The following is a 16,535-nucleotide window of genomic DNA, read 5'->3' as shown; positions in this document are numbered from 1 at the left end:
CCATCCAAAGTTGGGGTGATTTCTCCATCTAGAGTTGTAAGTTTTGGAGTATGGATCATGGACTTGTCTAGGTGAGTTTCCAACATAGTTGGCTTGCTCCCAGTCACCTTCTTCTCCTATGTTCGCTCTTTCTTGAGCTGATGATGAAGTGATGGCTGCTGCAACTTGATTTTCCTCCACCTTCTTGGTAAGATTTGATAGCTGCTTGGTGATTATCTTATTTTGAGCTAACAATGCATCCATGTGGTTCAGCTCCATTACTCCTCTGGTGTTACTTCTTTCGGAGGCATAGAAGTAGTCATTCTTAGCAACTGTCTCAATGACATCTATGGCTTCTTCAATAGTTTTCTTCTTGTTTAGAGAGCCTCCTGATGAATTATCCACAGCCTTCTTTGACTCATATGAAAGACCTTCATAGAAGATGTGAAGTTGAACCCATTCATTGAACATATCTGGTGGGCATCTTCTTGTTAGGTCTTTGAACCTCTCCCATGCTTCATAAAGAGTCTCACCATCTTGTTGCCTGAAAGTTTGCACCTCAGCTCTTAGCCTGTTGATCCTTTGAGGAGGGTAAAATCTTGCCAAAAACTTGTTCACCACATCTTTCCAATTTGTTAAGCTCTCCTTTGGGAAGGATTCAAGCCATTTGGATGCCTTATCCTGAGTGAAAAAGGGAACAAGAGCAGCCTATAGACATCCGGATGGACTCCATTGGACTTCACAGTGTCACAAATTCTCAGGAAGGTGGTTAGATGTTGATTGGGGTCTTCTTGAGCACTTCCTCCAAATGAACAATTGTTCTGAACAAGAGTGATGAGCTGGGATTTTAGTTCGAAATTGTTGGCATGTATGGTGGGCTTCTGAATGCTACTTCCACAGTTTCCTGGATTAGGATTGATATAGGAGCCTAGAACTCTCCTTTCTTGCCCAGCACGGTTTGCATGGCCTTCTCTAGCATGGCTGTGAGCTTCTTCTTCATGATTGTTCTCCAAATTCTCTTCCATGTTGGGTTCAAAGTACTCTTCCTCTTCTTCCTCAGCACCAATAATTCTTTTCCCTCTTGCTTCCCTTCTTAGTCTCCAAAGGGTCCTTTCAGGTTCTGAATCGAAGGATGTTGAAACTCCTTCTCTTCTCCCTATCATACAACAGACAGATTGCACAACAGGAGATAAAATGAAGAAACTATTCTTGTTAGAGTAATTGTTAGTGTGAGTGATGCAAATTATCAAACAATTAGTGGGTTAGTGAGCAGAATTGTAATCAACAAAGGAAGAAAGAACGAAAAACAAAGAGGGTGCAGGGGATGAGGAATAAAATAAAACGAACTAAAGAAAATTGACAAAATCAAATAAACAAAAAGAAAAATACTCAATCTAGTGATCTTCAAACTTAATCATTGTTGATTCAAAATCAATCCCCGACAACGGCGCCATAAACTTGACGCATGAAAACTTCTCTCTCAACAAATTTTCCTTCGGCAAGTATATTGAATTGTCGTCAAGTAAAACTCACAATAGAGTGAGGTCGAATCCCACAAGGATTGATTGGTCAAGCAACTTTAGTTAGAAGAATATACTAGTTGAGCTAAACAGAATTTAGATTGGGAACTTGCAGGAATTTAAATGACTGGAAAGTAAATAATAGAAATTAAAGTGCAGAATCTTAAATGGGGATTTGGGGTAATGAGCATGAAAATAAATGGCAAAAGTAAAGAGAATGGGTAAGATCAGAAATGGGGTAATCATTGGGTTCAGGAGATGTTGCATTCTCCGGATCAAGTTCATTCTCATCTCTTCCTCAATCAATGCATTCATTGATCTCCTTGGCAATCTTAAGCCAAACCCCAATTTGGTCCAACATGAGAAAGCATTTCTAGCATGATCTCCTCATCCCTTTTCCAAGGCTCAAAGGAGATCCAATTATGGAGAGTTTCTTTTCAAGACAACTAACCAATTGAATTAAGATCGAAAGCTTTCTAGTAAGAGCAAGAGAAAAGAAAGAAGAAGAAGAATGAAAATTATAATTGATCCATCAAATTACAACAGAGCTCCCTAACCCAATGAAAGGGGTTTAGTTGTTCATAGCTCTAGAAATGAAAAATGGCAGAAAAGAAGTATCCATGCTAAAAGTGCAGAAAAGTAAATATACAGAGAATAGTTCCCAAAAGTGCCAAGCTTCTCTATAGTTCAAAACTACTCCTATATATACTACTCCTCTTGATCTTCTAGTGAGTTCTTCAAGTCTTGGATGTGGGCTCTGGATCTTGAGTTGAAGCAGTTCTCATCTTTAGTGGGCCCAGCTTGCAGAGAAATATGCATTAAGCATGGGCATTTAGTGAGATTAATGTTGAGTGCCATTGTGGGTTCGAGAATGTTAGTGGCATTCACTTTTTCCACTAACGTTCCACCCTCATGTACCCACGTTAACTCCAACGTTAGTGGTCTTAACATGACCACTAACGTTGCCTTCTCAATTTTTGGCCATCATTATTGGGACTCACTTTTCCTAATAACGTTGGCTTATACCCCTTCGCGAACGTTATTGGGAATCACTTTTCCCATTAACGTTGCTTGGTGCCTTTTGTTCCTACGTTAGAGTTCACGTTAGTGTAGCTAACGTGACTCTTAACGTGGATGTGTCTCACCTTCAAGAGCGTTAGTGACACTCACCTTTGTCACTAACGCTCCAAATGCCCAAATTCTCTACGTTAGAACTCACGTTAACTAAGTTAACGTGGCTCCTAACGTAGTAGTGATGCCATCTTCCAACGTTAGTGACAAAAGTGAGTGTCACTAACGTTGGCACCTACCTTGATCTCAACTCCACGTTAACTCTCACGTTAATGGTCTTAATGTGAAAGTTAACGTAGGCAATGCTAGTTGGTCCGACGTTAGTGACAAAAGTGAGTGTCACTAACGTTGGCTTTTGTTTTTCTCTTCCACGTTAGAGTTCACGTTAACTAAGTTAACATGACTCTTAACGTGGATCATTGCCAAGTTTTCCAACGTTAGTGGTGTTCACTTTTACCACTAACGTTGGGGAAAAACGTTATTGGTGTTCACATTTTCTCTTAACGTTGGAGTTCTCTTTTGCTTCTACGTTAACTACCACGTTAACTTAGTTAACGTGGCAAGTAACGTGAGCTATGGATGGCTTCGCAGGCATCATTGGTGATCACTTTTCTCATTAAGGTTGCAAGCTTTTTTACCATTCCACGTTAGTGTTCACGTTAACTAGGTTAACGTGAATACTAACATGGTTCTTCCTTGCTTCCTTTGCCCTGAAATCAAGCAATTAAAGTGCATCAAAGCTCTAGCCAAAGTCATGAGATTATGCATCATCAATTTATCATGCAATTCTAGCAAAATTCTCATGAAATCATGCAAAGTTCACAATAGTTACTTGAATCAAGGTGTGAGTGTATTTTCATCCAAAACTTGCCTTATTCATTAAGAAAATGCATGAAACTACCCTAAAACAGTAAAGAAAAGGTCAGTGAAACTGGCCTAGATGCCCTGGTATCACCTACCCCACTCCTCTCTTCTTCACACAATCCAATAACACTATACCCTTCACCAATCACCTCAATCTCTCTTCCCCATTACCCCTTCACCAATCACATCCATCCACTCTTTTCCACCCAAACCCACCCTATATGACCGAACCATACAACCCTCTCTTCTCCCTCTTGGCCGAATACACATCTCTCTCCATATCTTCTTCTTCTTCTTCTTCTTCTTCTATTCTTTCTTTTGCTCGAGGGTGAGCAACATTCTAAGTTTGGTGTGGTAAAAGCATAGCTTTTTTTTTATTTTTCCATAACCATTGATGGCACCTAAGGCCGGAGAAACCTCTAGAAAGAGGAAAGGAAAGACAAAAGCTTCCACCTCCAAGTCATGGGAGATGTAGAGATACATCTCAAGGGTCTATAGCTCAGTAGTAGAGGAATTGACTGCACATCAAGAGAGCCCACTCATGGACCTCAACAAGAGCATGAGGAATTCCCTCATCAAGAAATCCCTGAGATACCTCAGAGGATACATTTTCCCCCACACAATTATTGGGAGAAACTAAGGATAGGAGCACCAATATCACTAGGGATCAAGCAACAAAGGCAAGGAAGAGACATAGAGAAGCTCAAGAACACCATTGGTCCTTCAAGGAGAAGGCGCCACCATTACTAAGGTGGACTCATTCCTTAACTTCCTTGTTCTTATCTCTCTATTTTTCGGTTTTTAAGCTTCATGTTTGTCTATGTTTGTGTCTTTACTACATGATCATTAGTATTTAGTAACTATGTCTTAAGGCTATGAATAATTCCATGAATCCTTCACCTTCCTTAAATGAAAAATATTTTTAATTCAAAAGAACATGAAGTACATGAGTTTCGAATTCATCCTTGAAATTGGTTTAATTAGATTGATGTGGTGACAATACTTTTTGTTTTATGAATGAATGCTTGAACAGTGCATATTTTTTATTTTGTTGTTTATGAATGTTAAAATTGTTGGCTCTTGAAATAATGATGAAAAAGAGAAATGTTGTTGATGATCTGAAAAATCATAAAATTGATTCTTGAAGCAAGAAAAAGCAGTGAAGAACAAAGCTTGCGAAAAAAAAGTGGCGAAGAAAAATTATAAAAGAAAAAAAGAAAAAGCAAGCAGAAAAATCCAATAGCCTTTAAAACCAAAAGGCAGGGGTAAAAAGGATTCAAGGCTTTGAGCATCAATGGATAGGAGGGCCCAAGGAAATAAATCCAGGCCTAAGCGGCTAAATCAAGTTGTCCCTAACCACGTGCTTGTGGCATGCAGAAAGAATGAGTGGTTAAAGTCGTGATCCAAAGCAAAAAGAATGTGCTTAAGAGCTCTGGACACCTCTAAGTGGGGACTTTAGCAAAGCTGAGTCACAATCTGAAAGGTTCACCCAGTCATGTGTCTGTGGCATTTATGTATCCTGTGGTAATACTGGAAAACAAAGTGCTTAGGGCCACGACCAAGACTCATAAAAGTAGTTGTGTTCAAGAATTAACATACTTAACTAGGAGAATCAATAACACTATCTGAACTCTGAATTCCTAGAGATGCCAATCATTATAAACTTCAAAGGATAAAGTGAGATGCCAAAACTGTTCAGAAGCAAAAAGCTACAAGTCCTGCTCATCTAATTAGAACTAATATTCATTGATATTTTGAGATTTATAGTATATTCTCTTCTTTTTATCCTATTTGATTTTCAGTTGCTTGGGGACAAGCAACAATTTAAGTTTGGTGTTGTGATGAGCGGATAATTTATATGCTTTTTGGCATTGATTTTAGGTAGTTTTTAGTAGGATCTAGCTACTTTTAGGGATGTTTTTATTAGTTTTTATGCAAAATTCACATTTCTGGACTTTACTATGAGTTTGTGTGTTATTCTGTGATTTCATGTATTTTCTTGCTGAAATTGAGGGACCTGAGCAAAAATCTGATAGAAGGCTGACAAAGGACTGCCGATGTTGTTGGATTCTGACCTCCTTGCACTCGAAATAGATTTTCTAGAGCTACATAACTCTAAATGGAGCGTTCTCAACTGCGTTGGAAAGTAGACATCCAGGGCTTTCCAGAAATATATGAAAGTCCATACTTTATTCGATTTTAAATGATGCAAATAGGCGTTCAATGCCAGTTCCATGCTGCATTCTGGAGTAAAACGCCAGAAACATGTCACAAACCAGAGTTAAACGCCAAACAGACATTACAACTTGGCGTTTAACCCCAAGAGAAGCCTCTGCACGTGTAAAGCTCAAGCTCAGCCCAAGCACACACCAAAGTGGGCCTCGGAAGTGGATTTCTGCACTTAGACTTATTTCTGTAAACCCTAGTAACTAGTTTAGTATAAATAAAACTTTTTACTATTGTATTGGGTATCTTTTTGACCATTCGTTCTTTTGATCATTCAGGAGGGCTAGCCATTCGGCCATACCTGGACCTTTATCACTTATGTATTTTCAACGGTGGAGTTTCTACACACCATAGATTAAGGTGTGGAGCTCTGCTGTACCTCGAGAATTAATGCAATTACTATTATTCTTCTATTCAATTCAAGCTTATTCTTATTCTAAGATATTCGCTGCACTTCAACCTGATGGATGTGATGATCCGTGACACTCATCATCATCCGTCCTTATGAACGCAGGACTGACAACCACTTCCGTTCTACCTTAGATTGAGCGTGTATCTCTTGGATTCCTTAATCGGAGTCTTCGTGGTATAAGCTAGAATTTATTGGCGGCCATTCTTGAGAATCCAGAAAGTCTAAACCTTGTCTGTGCTATTTTGAGTAGGATTCAGGGATTGAATGACTGATACGAGCTTCAAACTCGCGAGTGTTGGGCGTAGTGACAGACGCAAAAGGATCAAGGGATCCTATTCCGACATGATCGAGAACCGATAGATGATTAGCCATGCTGTGACAGAGCATTTGGACCATTTTCAGTGAGAGGATGGGAAGTAGCCATTGACAACGGTGACGCCCTACATACAACTTGCTATGGAAAGGAGTAAGAATGATTGGACGAAAGCAGTAGGAAAGCAGAGATTCAGAAGGAACACAACATCTTCATGCACTTATCTGAAATTCCCACCAATGAATTACATAAGTATCTCTATCTTTATTTTATGCTTTATTTATCTTTATTTTTGAAAACCATTATAACCATTTGAATCTACCTTATTGAGATTTACAAGATGACCATAGCTTGCTTCATACCAACAATCTCCGTGGGATCGACCCTTACTCACGTAAGGTATTACTTGGACGACCCAGTGCACTTACTGGTTAGTTGTGCAAAGTTGTGACAAAGTGTGATTCACGTTTGAGAGCTCCAAGTCTATTTGCACCATTGTTGATGATCACAATTTACGCGCACCATAGTCTATGGTACTTAGGAAGTAAGTTAATCAGACTATTCTTCAACTCAAAATTTGGATCAAGATTCGGATACCTAGCTTGCAACGATTGAAGAATGAGGTCCGGTGCTCCTTGTTCGTGCAAGGTGATCCAACGTGGCTCTGCCATGTGGTTTTCACCTGTAGTATGCAAAGATGTATCAGTAGTGCCAATAGAGGAATAGGAAGTTGTGGACTCTAAGTCACTCTCAGGTCCATCTAGTGTTTCGGAAGGTTCCTCAAGAGAGGCCAAAGCACAATCCGTGTAATCCAACAGCTGCCTAGCTTGCCGAGTGTGTAACAAGGTTCTTTCAATTTCAGGATCAAACTCGGCTAAGCTAGAATTCGGTTAAGACCAAGTCATTCAACTTAGAAGTCATAGCTCATGTATCAAAGGAAATCTAAACTAAAAACAAAATAATGAAAACAAGTAAACTGTCTACAATATTCACATATTCACATAACCAATATCAAAGTACACGTTGCAACCATTCCCCGGCAACGGCGGCAAAAATTTGATAGGTAAGGATTATGGTCGGTCTAGAATTTCTCAATAGAAAATCATGTCATAGTATAGTCCTAGACCAACATACAACCCTATCGTCAAATTTTGATTTGGTTATCACAAAGTCAATCCCAATATAAAGTAACCGAAAGTATTAGTCTTGGGTCGTCCTCAAGAGAATGGGCAAACATGTGCATCAATATTGGTTAGAATTCCGGGGTTCGAAGTCATAAACAAGAATTTAAACTACTAATTTAACATGCAAGAAATCTTAAAGTGCAAGAAACTAAATCAAAGAGATTGGGATTTTTCGGGTTTCAAATATGAATAATAAAAGGAATTATTGGCTAAGCATAGGAATTAGGGTCACCATCCTTGTCTAATAACCATATCTTGACAATTATGAGGAACGAAGCTCATTAAGTCTACTTCTATGCTTGAAGTATGTATTATGTCCACTTCAACGCTTGAAGTATGTCGAATGGCTTGATCAATCTCAACTCATAAGTCCCAATCCAACTACTAATTAGCTTAGTAGTAGATTGGTGTCAATGGGTATCAACTTGACCACTAGGGTTCTCAAATCACCAAATCAATTAGACCCAATGACTCAAGATCACCCAATTCTCTTAGCATAGGTCAAGAGTAAAGGAAACTACTCTATAATCTAAGGAAACATTTCATCAAACATATGGTATGCATTAACAAAAGACATATTCAAATTAATTGGAAATTACAAGAACCCACTAACAATTGTCAATAGAAAACAACTCAAATAACACTATCAATCATAGAAAACATCAATGCACTAATAGAAATTCAAGACCCACTAAGGTCATAAAATGAGAAGAAAAGGGGAAATAGCAAGAAAACATAAATTCAACACAAGATCTAAACAAAATTATAACTAGAGAACTCAAATTAAGTAATTGAAACTAAAATTAACAACACCCAATTCAGAATTTCAACAAAGAAAACGAGAACCAAAAACTAGCTAAAATTATTTGTAAGAGTGTATGATTGATTCCCCCCTTTTCTCCAGCAATTCCTGGTCTTTTCTATACAGAATCAAGTTGGATTTGGGCCTGGAGTGTTGAATGGATTTTTGTGTGGTCTAGAATTTCACAATAAATTCTCGTTGCAAGTACAGTTTCTAAACCAATTAAAATCCTTTCATACAAAAATTTGGTTGTCACAAGTAACAAACCCCTAAAAATATAAACCGAAGTATTCAAACCTCGGGTCGTTCTCCCTATGAATTGCAATAAAGTGTTCTTGTTATTGGTTATGAAGTATGTTTGGGTTTTTGGGATAATAGACAAGAATTATAAATGGCAAAGGAAATAGACTAACAACTAAGAAAGCTCTTGGCAAGGTATGAGAAATGGAAGTTCCATCCTAGCTATCCTTATCAATTGTGATGAGAGTTGTTCATTGCTTCCACTTGGTTAACCTCTAACCATGGAGGAAAGTCAAGTGGATGAATTAACTTGATTCCACAAGTCCTAGCCAACTCCTAAGGAAAGACTAGCTTAGTGGCATTAAAGTCAATTAGCAATATCTAATTATCAATCAACGAGAGTTTGATAACTCAAGAATCACTAATTACTCAACCTAAGCCAAGAGGAGAAAATTCTACTCTAGCATCCTTTCAAGTATTTAATCAAACACTTGGAAGGCATCAAAGGAAAGTAAGATAAAATTTCAAGAAAAGTAAATCTACAATTACTAATAGCAAGAAATTAACAATCAACAAATCAAATCAACAATAAAAGAACATGAATAATAAATTGCATTAAAAGAGAAATAGAAGAAACAAGAGTGCATCAACATAAAAGTAAAGAATTACAAGGAGTAAAGTACAAAACTAGAGAGAGGAGAAGTAGAGGAACAAGAAATTGTAAAGGAAAAGTAAATCAAAGCATGAATTAAACCTAGATCTAGAGAAGAATTAAACCTGATCCTAATCTTAATTCTAGAGAGAAGAGAGAGTTTCTCTCTCTAGAAACTAACTAAAGCCTAATAAAACTCAACTAAAACTAACTATCTAACTAATTGGCTCATCCCTCTTCAATTCTTGGGTTAAATAGCATCATAAATGAGTTGGATTGGGCCCAAAATACTTCAGAAATCGCTGGCCACGAGTTGACTTTAGTGAGTCACATGCAAGCATCGACGCATACGCGTCACTAAAAGCCAAGAAACTATGTCAAGTCATATATCATTTTGAAGCCCCAGATGTTAGCTTTCCAACGCAACTAGAACTGCTTCATTTGGACCTTCGTAGCTCAAGTTATGATCGATTAAGTGCGAAGAGGTTAGGATTGATAGCTTTGCGATTCCTTCATTTCTTCATGAGTTCTCCATTTCTACATGCTTTTTCTTCATTCCCTCAATTCCAATATTTGCCTCCTAAACCTGAAATCACTTAACAAACATATCAAGGTATCTAAATTTAGCTATTTTAAAAACTAAAAAGCATGTTTTCACTCTTAAGCACAATTAAAGGAGAATAACAAAAATCATGCTATTTCATTGGATAAATGTGGGAAAAGGTGATAAAATCCTCTAAATTCAACACAAGATAAACCCTAAAAATGGGGTTTATCAACCTCCCCACACTTAAACAATAGCATGTCCTCATGCTAAACCAAGAAGGACAAGAAAAGGGGTATGAACATTTATTTAATACAATCTATCTATATGCATCCTATCTAAATGAATGCAACTAAATGCAAAATGATCCTACCCACTTGGTTAAAAATAAATCAATCCTCCAAGAGCATGTATAAACAGGTAGGGCTAAGGTCATATGACGATTCATGAATCCTACCAATTCAAGTATAAGAATGAAGTTCAAATAGACTTGCAAGAAGAACGCTCATGAAAGCCGGGAATCAAGGAATTGAGCATCGAACCCTCACCGGAAGTGTTTGCACTCTAGTCGCTCAAGTGTATAGGATCGATTCTCTCAATTCTCCCCTAATCATGCTTTCCAAGATTTTTTTTCATCTAACAATCAACAATTATTCAATGCATGCATACATTCATTATGAGGTCTTTTCATAGGTTGTAATGGGACTGGGGTCAAGGTAGAATTGTATATGGTTAAGTGGACTAGAATTTGAATCTTTGATCAACTTAAACTTCCCACCTAACCTATGGCAACCTATACAATTTAAGTACTAACCTAACTACCCATTCTTTACTTTTTCACATACTCATGCATTTTCTTTTGATTACCACACATATGCATTGACCTTTATTAATCTTTACTCTCAGACATTGCCAGCCACGATTTCATTAATGAAGTCACGTGCTGGGCGTCACACGTTCCTGTCGGCCACGCGTGCACGTCATCTGAGTTCTACGAGCCACGCATACGCCTTAGGCATGCGTACGTGTCGGTGAGATTTTGCAACACCACGTGAATGTGTCAACTTTTGCGCACCAGTCCTAGCCACATGCGTCCATGCGTGCGCGTCGGCTACACGTGCGCGTCGCCACTAATGCTCCAAAGCTCTATTCTTCATGTAATTCCTTCCTATTTTGCATGCTTCCTTTCCAACTTCTAACCCATTCCTGCCCTATAGATCCTGAATCCACTTAACAAACACATCCCGACATCGTATGGTAATAAAAGAGGATTAAAATATAGCATTTTTAAGATTAAAGAAGCATGTTTTAAACCATGAAGCAAAATCAGGAAGGAAACACAAAACCATGCAATTTTTATGAATAAGTGTGACAAATATTGATAAAACTCCCCAAATTCTACACAAGATAAACCACAAAATTGGGGTTTATCCCAGAATGCGGGCAAACGACCTTAGCAAATCCAAGTGGACACGATGTATAAACAGTGTGAAAAGAATGATCCTGGTGGGCATTGTCATTTTGGAGCGACTATTTGCTATGACTGCTGATAATGCTGTCTATTCGGACTTGTAACACTCTAGCACCCTAACCCTTACCTCTAGCCGTAAAGTCAATTGCAACAAAGCACCACATAGTTCTAAAGCTCATACAATAATATGTAACCAAAGAATATAATATACTAGAAGCCCGATGAAAGATTAAAGTTCAAAGATGCATAAAACAGAAATACAAAAGCACGAAGCGTTCACACGATAACCAAATGTGTAAAGGTAAGAAAAGGATCATAGATACAAGATAACAAGAGTATTATATATATACATACATACATACATACATAATATATAAAAGAGAACTAGACACAACTTACGGAGTTTTCGGAGTATTAAAACAGATACATCCTATCTCTCAAAGTTAAGCCTCTAAGGAAAAAAGTACAATATACAAATGTGAGAGAGATACTACATAAAAATAATCAAAATACAAAAGATAACAAGCGATCCTCCACTCTGTCACCATGCCGCAAACTCACCGAGGTGGGTTGTGACCTGCATATGAAAAATAACAACAACATACGGTATGAGACCAGAGATTCTCAGCATGGTAACAGTGCCCAATAGATATGATATAAGGTTCCAGGATGCCAAAGGCAATCCTAGAACTCCAAACCCAAATATAAAGATTCAACTTAAAATAAAACTTAAACCAGAAAAGGGTTATTTATCTTGAAGGATTTCTAATTCGAATAGCTTACCGCTGTCCCACAGCTTTGCCAACCTATCATCCATGCGATCCCATCGCCACCGCCTATCGTGCTTCCTCAATCCCAGTAGAAAACACAGATAAATTCAAGCAAGTAAAATACATGTAATATACATTTACAGCAAGTAACTCAGGAAGCAAGTAAGCATGTTATACATTTAGGCAAAAGATGCAATTAGGCAAAGCAAGCAAACAAATAGAAGATGCACATAAAGAATGCCTATCCTGTTGGCCATGATATCACTTGTCGTTTCAACTGCCAACTCAACACATTCCCATGGGATGTTGCCTTTCGGTCACGAATAATTTGTACCCAAGGATATAGTGCCCGGCACACTATCCAATAATATAGTGTCCAGCACACTCTTGTGACTTGAAAGAATGCGAGCGGAATGCTCTACCTCAGCCATCATATTGTTATCAACATAATCAGGATTAACCACTATCCTTACGTTAGTGCCGCAACCTCAACAAGTGGGATCCACTATCAACCTTGCCCGAGGCGCATAGCGACGTATCAATAATCTCATGGATCTCAACCTTGACAAGCGGGATTAACCACTATCCTTGCCAGGCACATAAACAGATTAACAACAAGATCAATGATTCACTTTTCGTATCCAACAAATTCAACATTCCTCTCCAAGTTCCAAACCCATCATAACCATCATCAGTTCTCAAATTCTCAAATTCCATCATCAATATAGCACTCCACCAATTCACTTAACTAGTCCATCCACAGTACTTTCCAAGCCTAAGTCACCATCTTCTAAACTTATTAATACAAAATCTCTAATTGAGTTACCCATCTCAATCCTCATTAGTCCCACTCATTAGAAAGCTAGAGGAACCATTAAAATGTCAAAAACTAAGTTTTCGGCAAAACAGGGGTCTCGCATATGCATACCTCTTCTGGCGTATGCATAGGTGTCGAATTGCCAAGGTCGAATACGCAAGCTACATCCGCATATGCGAACACTAGAAACAGCAAGGGGTTACTGCATCGCGTACGCATGCCTGTAAAAATGGCATTCTCATGTATGCATGCCATTGTCACATATGTGAGAGTACTTGGCAATGGCCAATGCTCGCGTCGTGTGCACCATCTACCATCTACATACGCATGCCTAAAAAACCTTTGAAAAAGTTAAAAGCTATAGAATTCAGATTTTTGTCCCAAACTTCAAACGCGCATTACTTTTTTGTTTTAAAATATTCTTTATTCGTTCCTTGACCGCCTTAAAGCCCTCAGACCTAACTTTTATTTCAATAAAGTTTCATCAAAATTGAGGGTTCGAAGCACAAGTTATGTTTTGTTGAAATCAGTTAAAAACAAAGTTTTGCCAAAACTTATCGTTCTCTAGTTTTCCAAACTCCAATTCAAACCAAATCAACAATACCCAAAGTTATCATAAAAGCGCAACTACACACTACAATTTTTCCTCCCATTCCTTTCAACCAATTCCACACCTATTTTACCCAAAATTCCATCTTCTCCACTCATGAATCAATAAATCCAATGATTCTCAATTCAGCATATAACTCAGTAATTTTGCACAAATTCAAATCATCTCAATCATTATTCATCATTATATCATCATCAATCTTTGCCAACCTCAATAATTAACAACAAAGTCCTCAACATTAATCATCAACAATCAATTCAATTCAACCACATCCTAAGGTCCACTAGTCTAAGTTTCACAAAACATTTCATATTAACTAAAGGAAACTGAAACAATACCTTGACCGCTTTCCAACACCCACAATTCACCGAAAATGATTCCAAACAAGCTTCCACAAAGCTTCACCCACCAAAGTCAATCCAAAAGCCAAAACCAACTCTAATAGTCACCAATATCAATATAATACCATGCAATATATCAAAATCAATCCTAGGGTTCAAAAAATCCCTAATTCACAAGGGTTTCGAACTGAGTTACGTTATTTGACAGCATTAGGGGCAAAATCCAATAATAATCCAATGCTCGAATCACCTTTAAACAACCAAAATCAAATAATCTACTCAATAACTAAATTCAAAATCATGAAATTGTTAGGGCAGAGAATTGGGCAGGAAAGTGTGATTTTTTACTTTATCCATAGCTTGAAAGTAAATTCCTCCTAAATTGCTAATTACATGAACTAATTAGGATACATGACATATAATCTTATTAGCTTTGTGTAATTAGGGTTTTTATGGCCATAACTAGTTTTGAACTTAACCCTATAATCAGAATTAAGTGACCACGACGGTGGGGTTAATAAAGGTTAGAGGAGACTAAATCACTAAAACATTAGGGTTTAGTCATTTACAGTTTGCCATGAAATGAATCATGCATTGTTAAAATAGTTGGTAAGAATTTTTAATCTAGAAAAGTAAACATCTCTGATACCTTAACTGTTTTCTCTCACTGTTTTTACACTAAACATCTTATTTACTTTCTTTACTCTTTGATTTATTTTCTTCTGCGATTTCAACCACCAAACTAACTTCTTTATTCGCCTAACTAAGCCAATCAGTTAACCATTGTTGCTCAGTTCCTCAGTCCTCGTGGGATCGACCCTCACTTACCTGAGGTATTACTTGGATGACCCGGTGCACTTGCTGGTTTATATATTACTATAACGTGACTTAGCCTTAGTTTGGTAAAGCTTTTACTTTTCAAAAGTAGCTTATGAAAGCTGTCTTTTAAAAGAAAGCTTTTTAAAAGTTGCAGCACTTGCATTTGATAAAATCAAATTAAAAATGGCTTTTAATAATAAGCACAAGAACCACAATTGTGCTTGGTAAAAGAGCTTTTAGAAATTAAAAAAATATAATAAACATATTTATAACAAAAAATAATTTCTTTTTTTCAAATTCTTTAAAATTTCATAAAATATTTTAAAATAAAATAATTTTAAAATAAAAAATTCATAATAAACGTAGACATAATAAATAAACCTTTTATTTTTTAACTTTAAAATTTTATATAAGTATCATAAAATTTTATTTATCCTAAACATCATCACTAAAAATACTAAACTACCTAAATCAATATAACCTAATTTTTTCTGCCAATCAAACTTGATGCTATATTATTTCCAACCATCTCCATAGTTCCAAGAAACTCATCTCCAATTTTTTCAACTCCATTTTCAGCTTCACCTTCATCGCCATTTTCGTCTTCTTTTTCAAGCTCAACGTCCATCTGGTTATATTTTTTAAACTTACAATCACTTGTAGAATAACGTCTAATATAGTTATGCAGTGTCGTTGTTGCAATAACAATTTGAACTTGTTTTTTATAGCTAAAACTAGGCATATCTCGTAAAATTTTCCATCTCTTTTTCCAAACCCCAAATGTACGTTCTGCCACACTTCTAAGTGAAGAATGAGCATAGTTATATATTTCGTAGTATCCAAAAAATCTATTAACACGATGAAATTCTGGCAAATGATATGTTTCTCCTTTGTATGGTCCTAGATAACCTATCTTTTCTGGATAGCTTGCATCTACTAAATAGTATTTACCTGTATATTATTAAATAAAAGAAAACATGATAAGAAATTAAATCTACATGTATAGTATATAATTTAATCTTAAAAGTAATCATGTTATTACCTGGTGGAGGTTTTGGGAGTTCAACTCAAATGTACCAATTGCATATAAAAATACTCTTGTGTCATGAGGTGTTCCTTCCCAACCCGCCAAAGCAAAAGTAAATTCCATATCAAAATTACATGCAGCCATAACATTTTGGGTTGCAATTCTCTTTCTACCAATACATCGAATTTGGTCTTCAGCAGACACAATCACTGGCACATGAGTTCCGTCTATAGCACCAATTGCATCCTATGATTAACATGATTAGAGCATCAATTTTGCAAATAATATAAACCAAATCTAATACCAACACATGCAATGAAAGATAATAATTTTTTTAGTAATTATTTTGGATATTTTTCAAAATAAATAATATATAAATTACCTTAAAGTGAGGCCAATATCTATCATCATTCCTTAATTTTGTAGGAACTTCTTTAAAATCATGATCCTTTGGTTGTATGATGTCTATCAAGAGCAACTCCAGAGGCCTCAGCAAAACTTCAACAACAACTCTCAGGGCGGTTTCAATCAGAACAAGTTCAATAATTCCAACAACTGCCAATTTAAAGCCTCTCAACCACGGCAGGCACCCACTCAGCATCAAAATACCCCTAACTTGGTCACTCTAGTTGCAAAACTTTCAAAGAGCACTCATAGCTTTATGCAAGAGACTAGAGCGTCCATTCAGAATTTGGAAGTACAAGTGAGATTGTTAAGCAAAAGAATACCTGAGAGACCCCCTAACACTCTTCTCAGTGACACAGAGGTAAATCCAAGAGAAGAATGTAAGGCCCTCACAATGACAAATGAAGTTGTGTCCAAGAAGGTGCAAGTTGTTGAAAGGCCAGAGGAGAAGGAAGCCCCAGAAAAGGG

General features: G+C 37.0%; 1 protein-coding gene and 1 non-coding gene across 2 annotated transcripts; one reads left to right on the top strand and one right to left on the bottom strand.

Annotated features, from left to right (window-relative positions):
* The first annotated feature begins 445 nt into the window (after positions 1-445).
* LOC127740823 (small nucleolar RNA R71) lies at positions 446-552 on the top strand. Its single transcript, XR_008001679.1, has one exon. It is a non-coding gene; the product is annotated as a small nucleolar RNA R71 (small nucleolar RNA).
* Positions 553-15,116: 14,564 nt separating this feature from the next.
* Positions 15,117-16,263, bottom strand: LOC107458771 (uncharacterized). The gene is made up of 3 exons (XM_016076972.1): positions 16,045-16,263; positions 15,713-15,908; positions 15,117-15,586 (listed from the first exon to the last, which is right to left on the bottom strand). Exons 1-3 carry the CDS (start codon positions 16,261-16,263, stop codon positions 15,117-15,119), a joined length of 885 nt encoding a protein of 294 aa, XP_015932458.1.
* Between the last annotated feature and the right edge of the window lie 272 nt (positions 16,264-16,535).

This window comes from Arachis duranensis, chromosome 7 (assembly GCF_000817695.3).
Source record: "Arachis duranensis cultivar V14167 chromosome 7, aradu.V14167.gnm2.J7QH, whole genome shotgun sequence".
NCBI lineage: Eukaryota > Viridiplantae > Streptophyta > Magnoliopsida > Fabales > Fabaceae > Arachis > Arachis duranensis.
The sequence above is the reverse complement of the archived record's forward strand: the minus strand, read 5'-3'. Positions and strand labels throughout refer to the sequence as shown.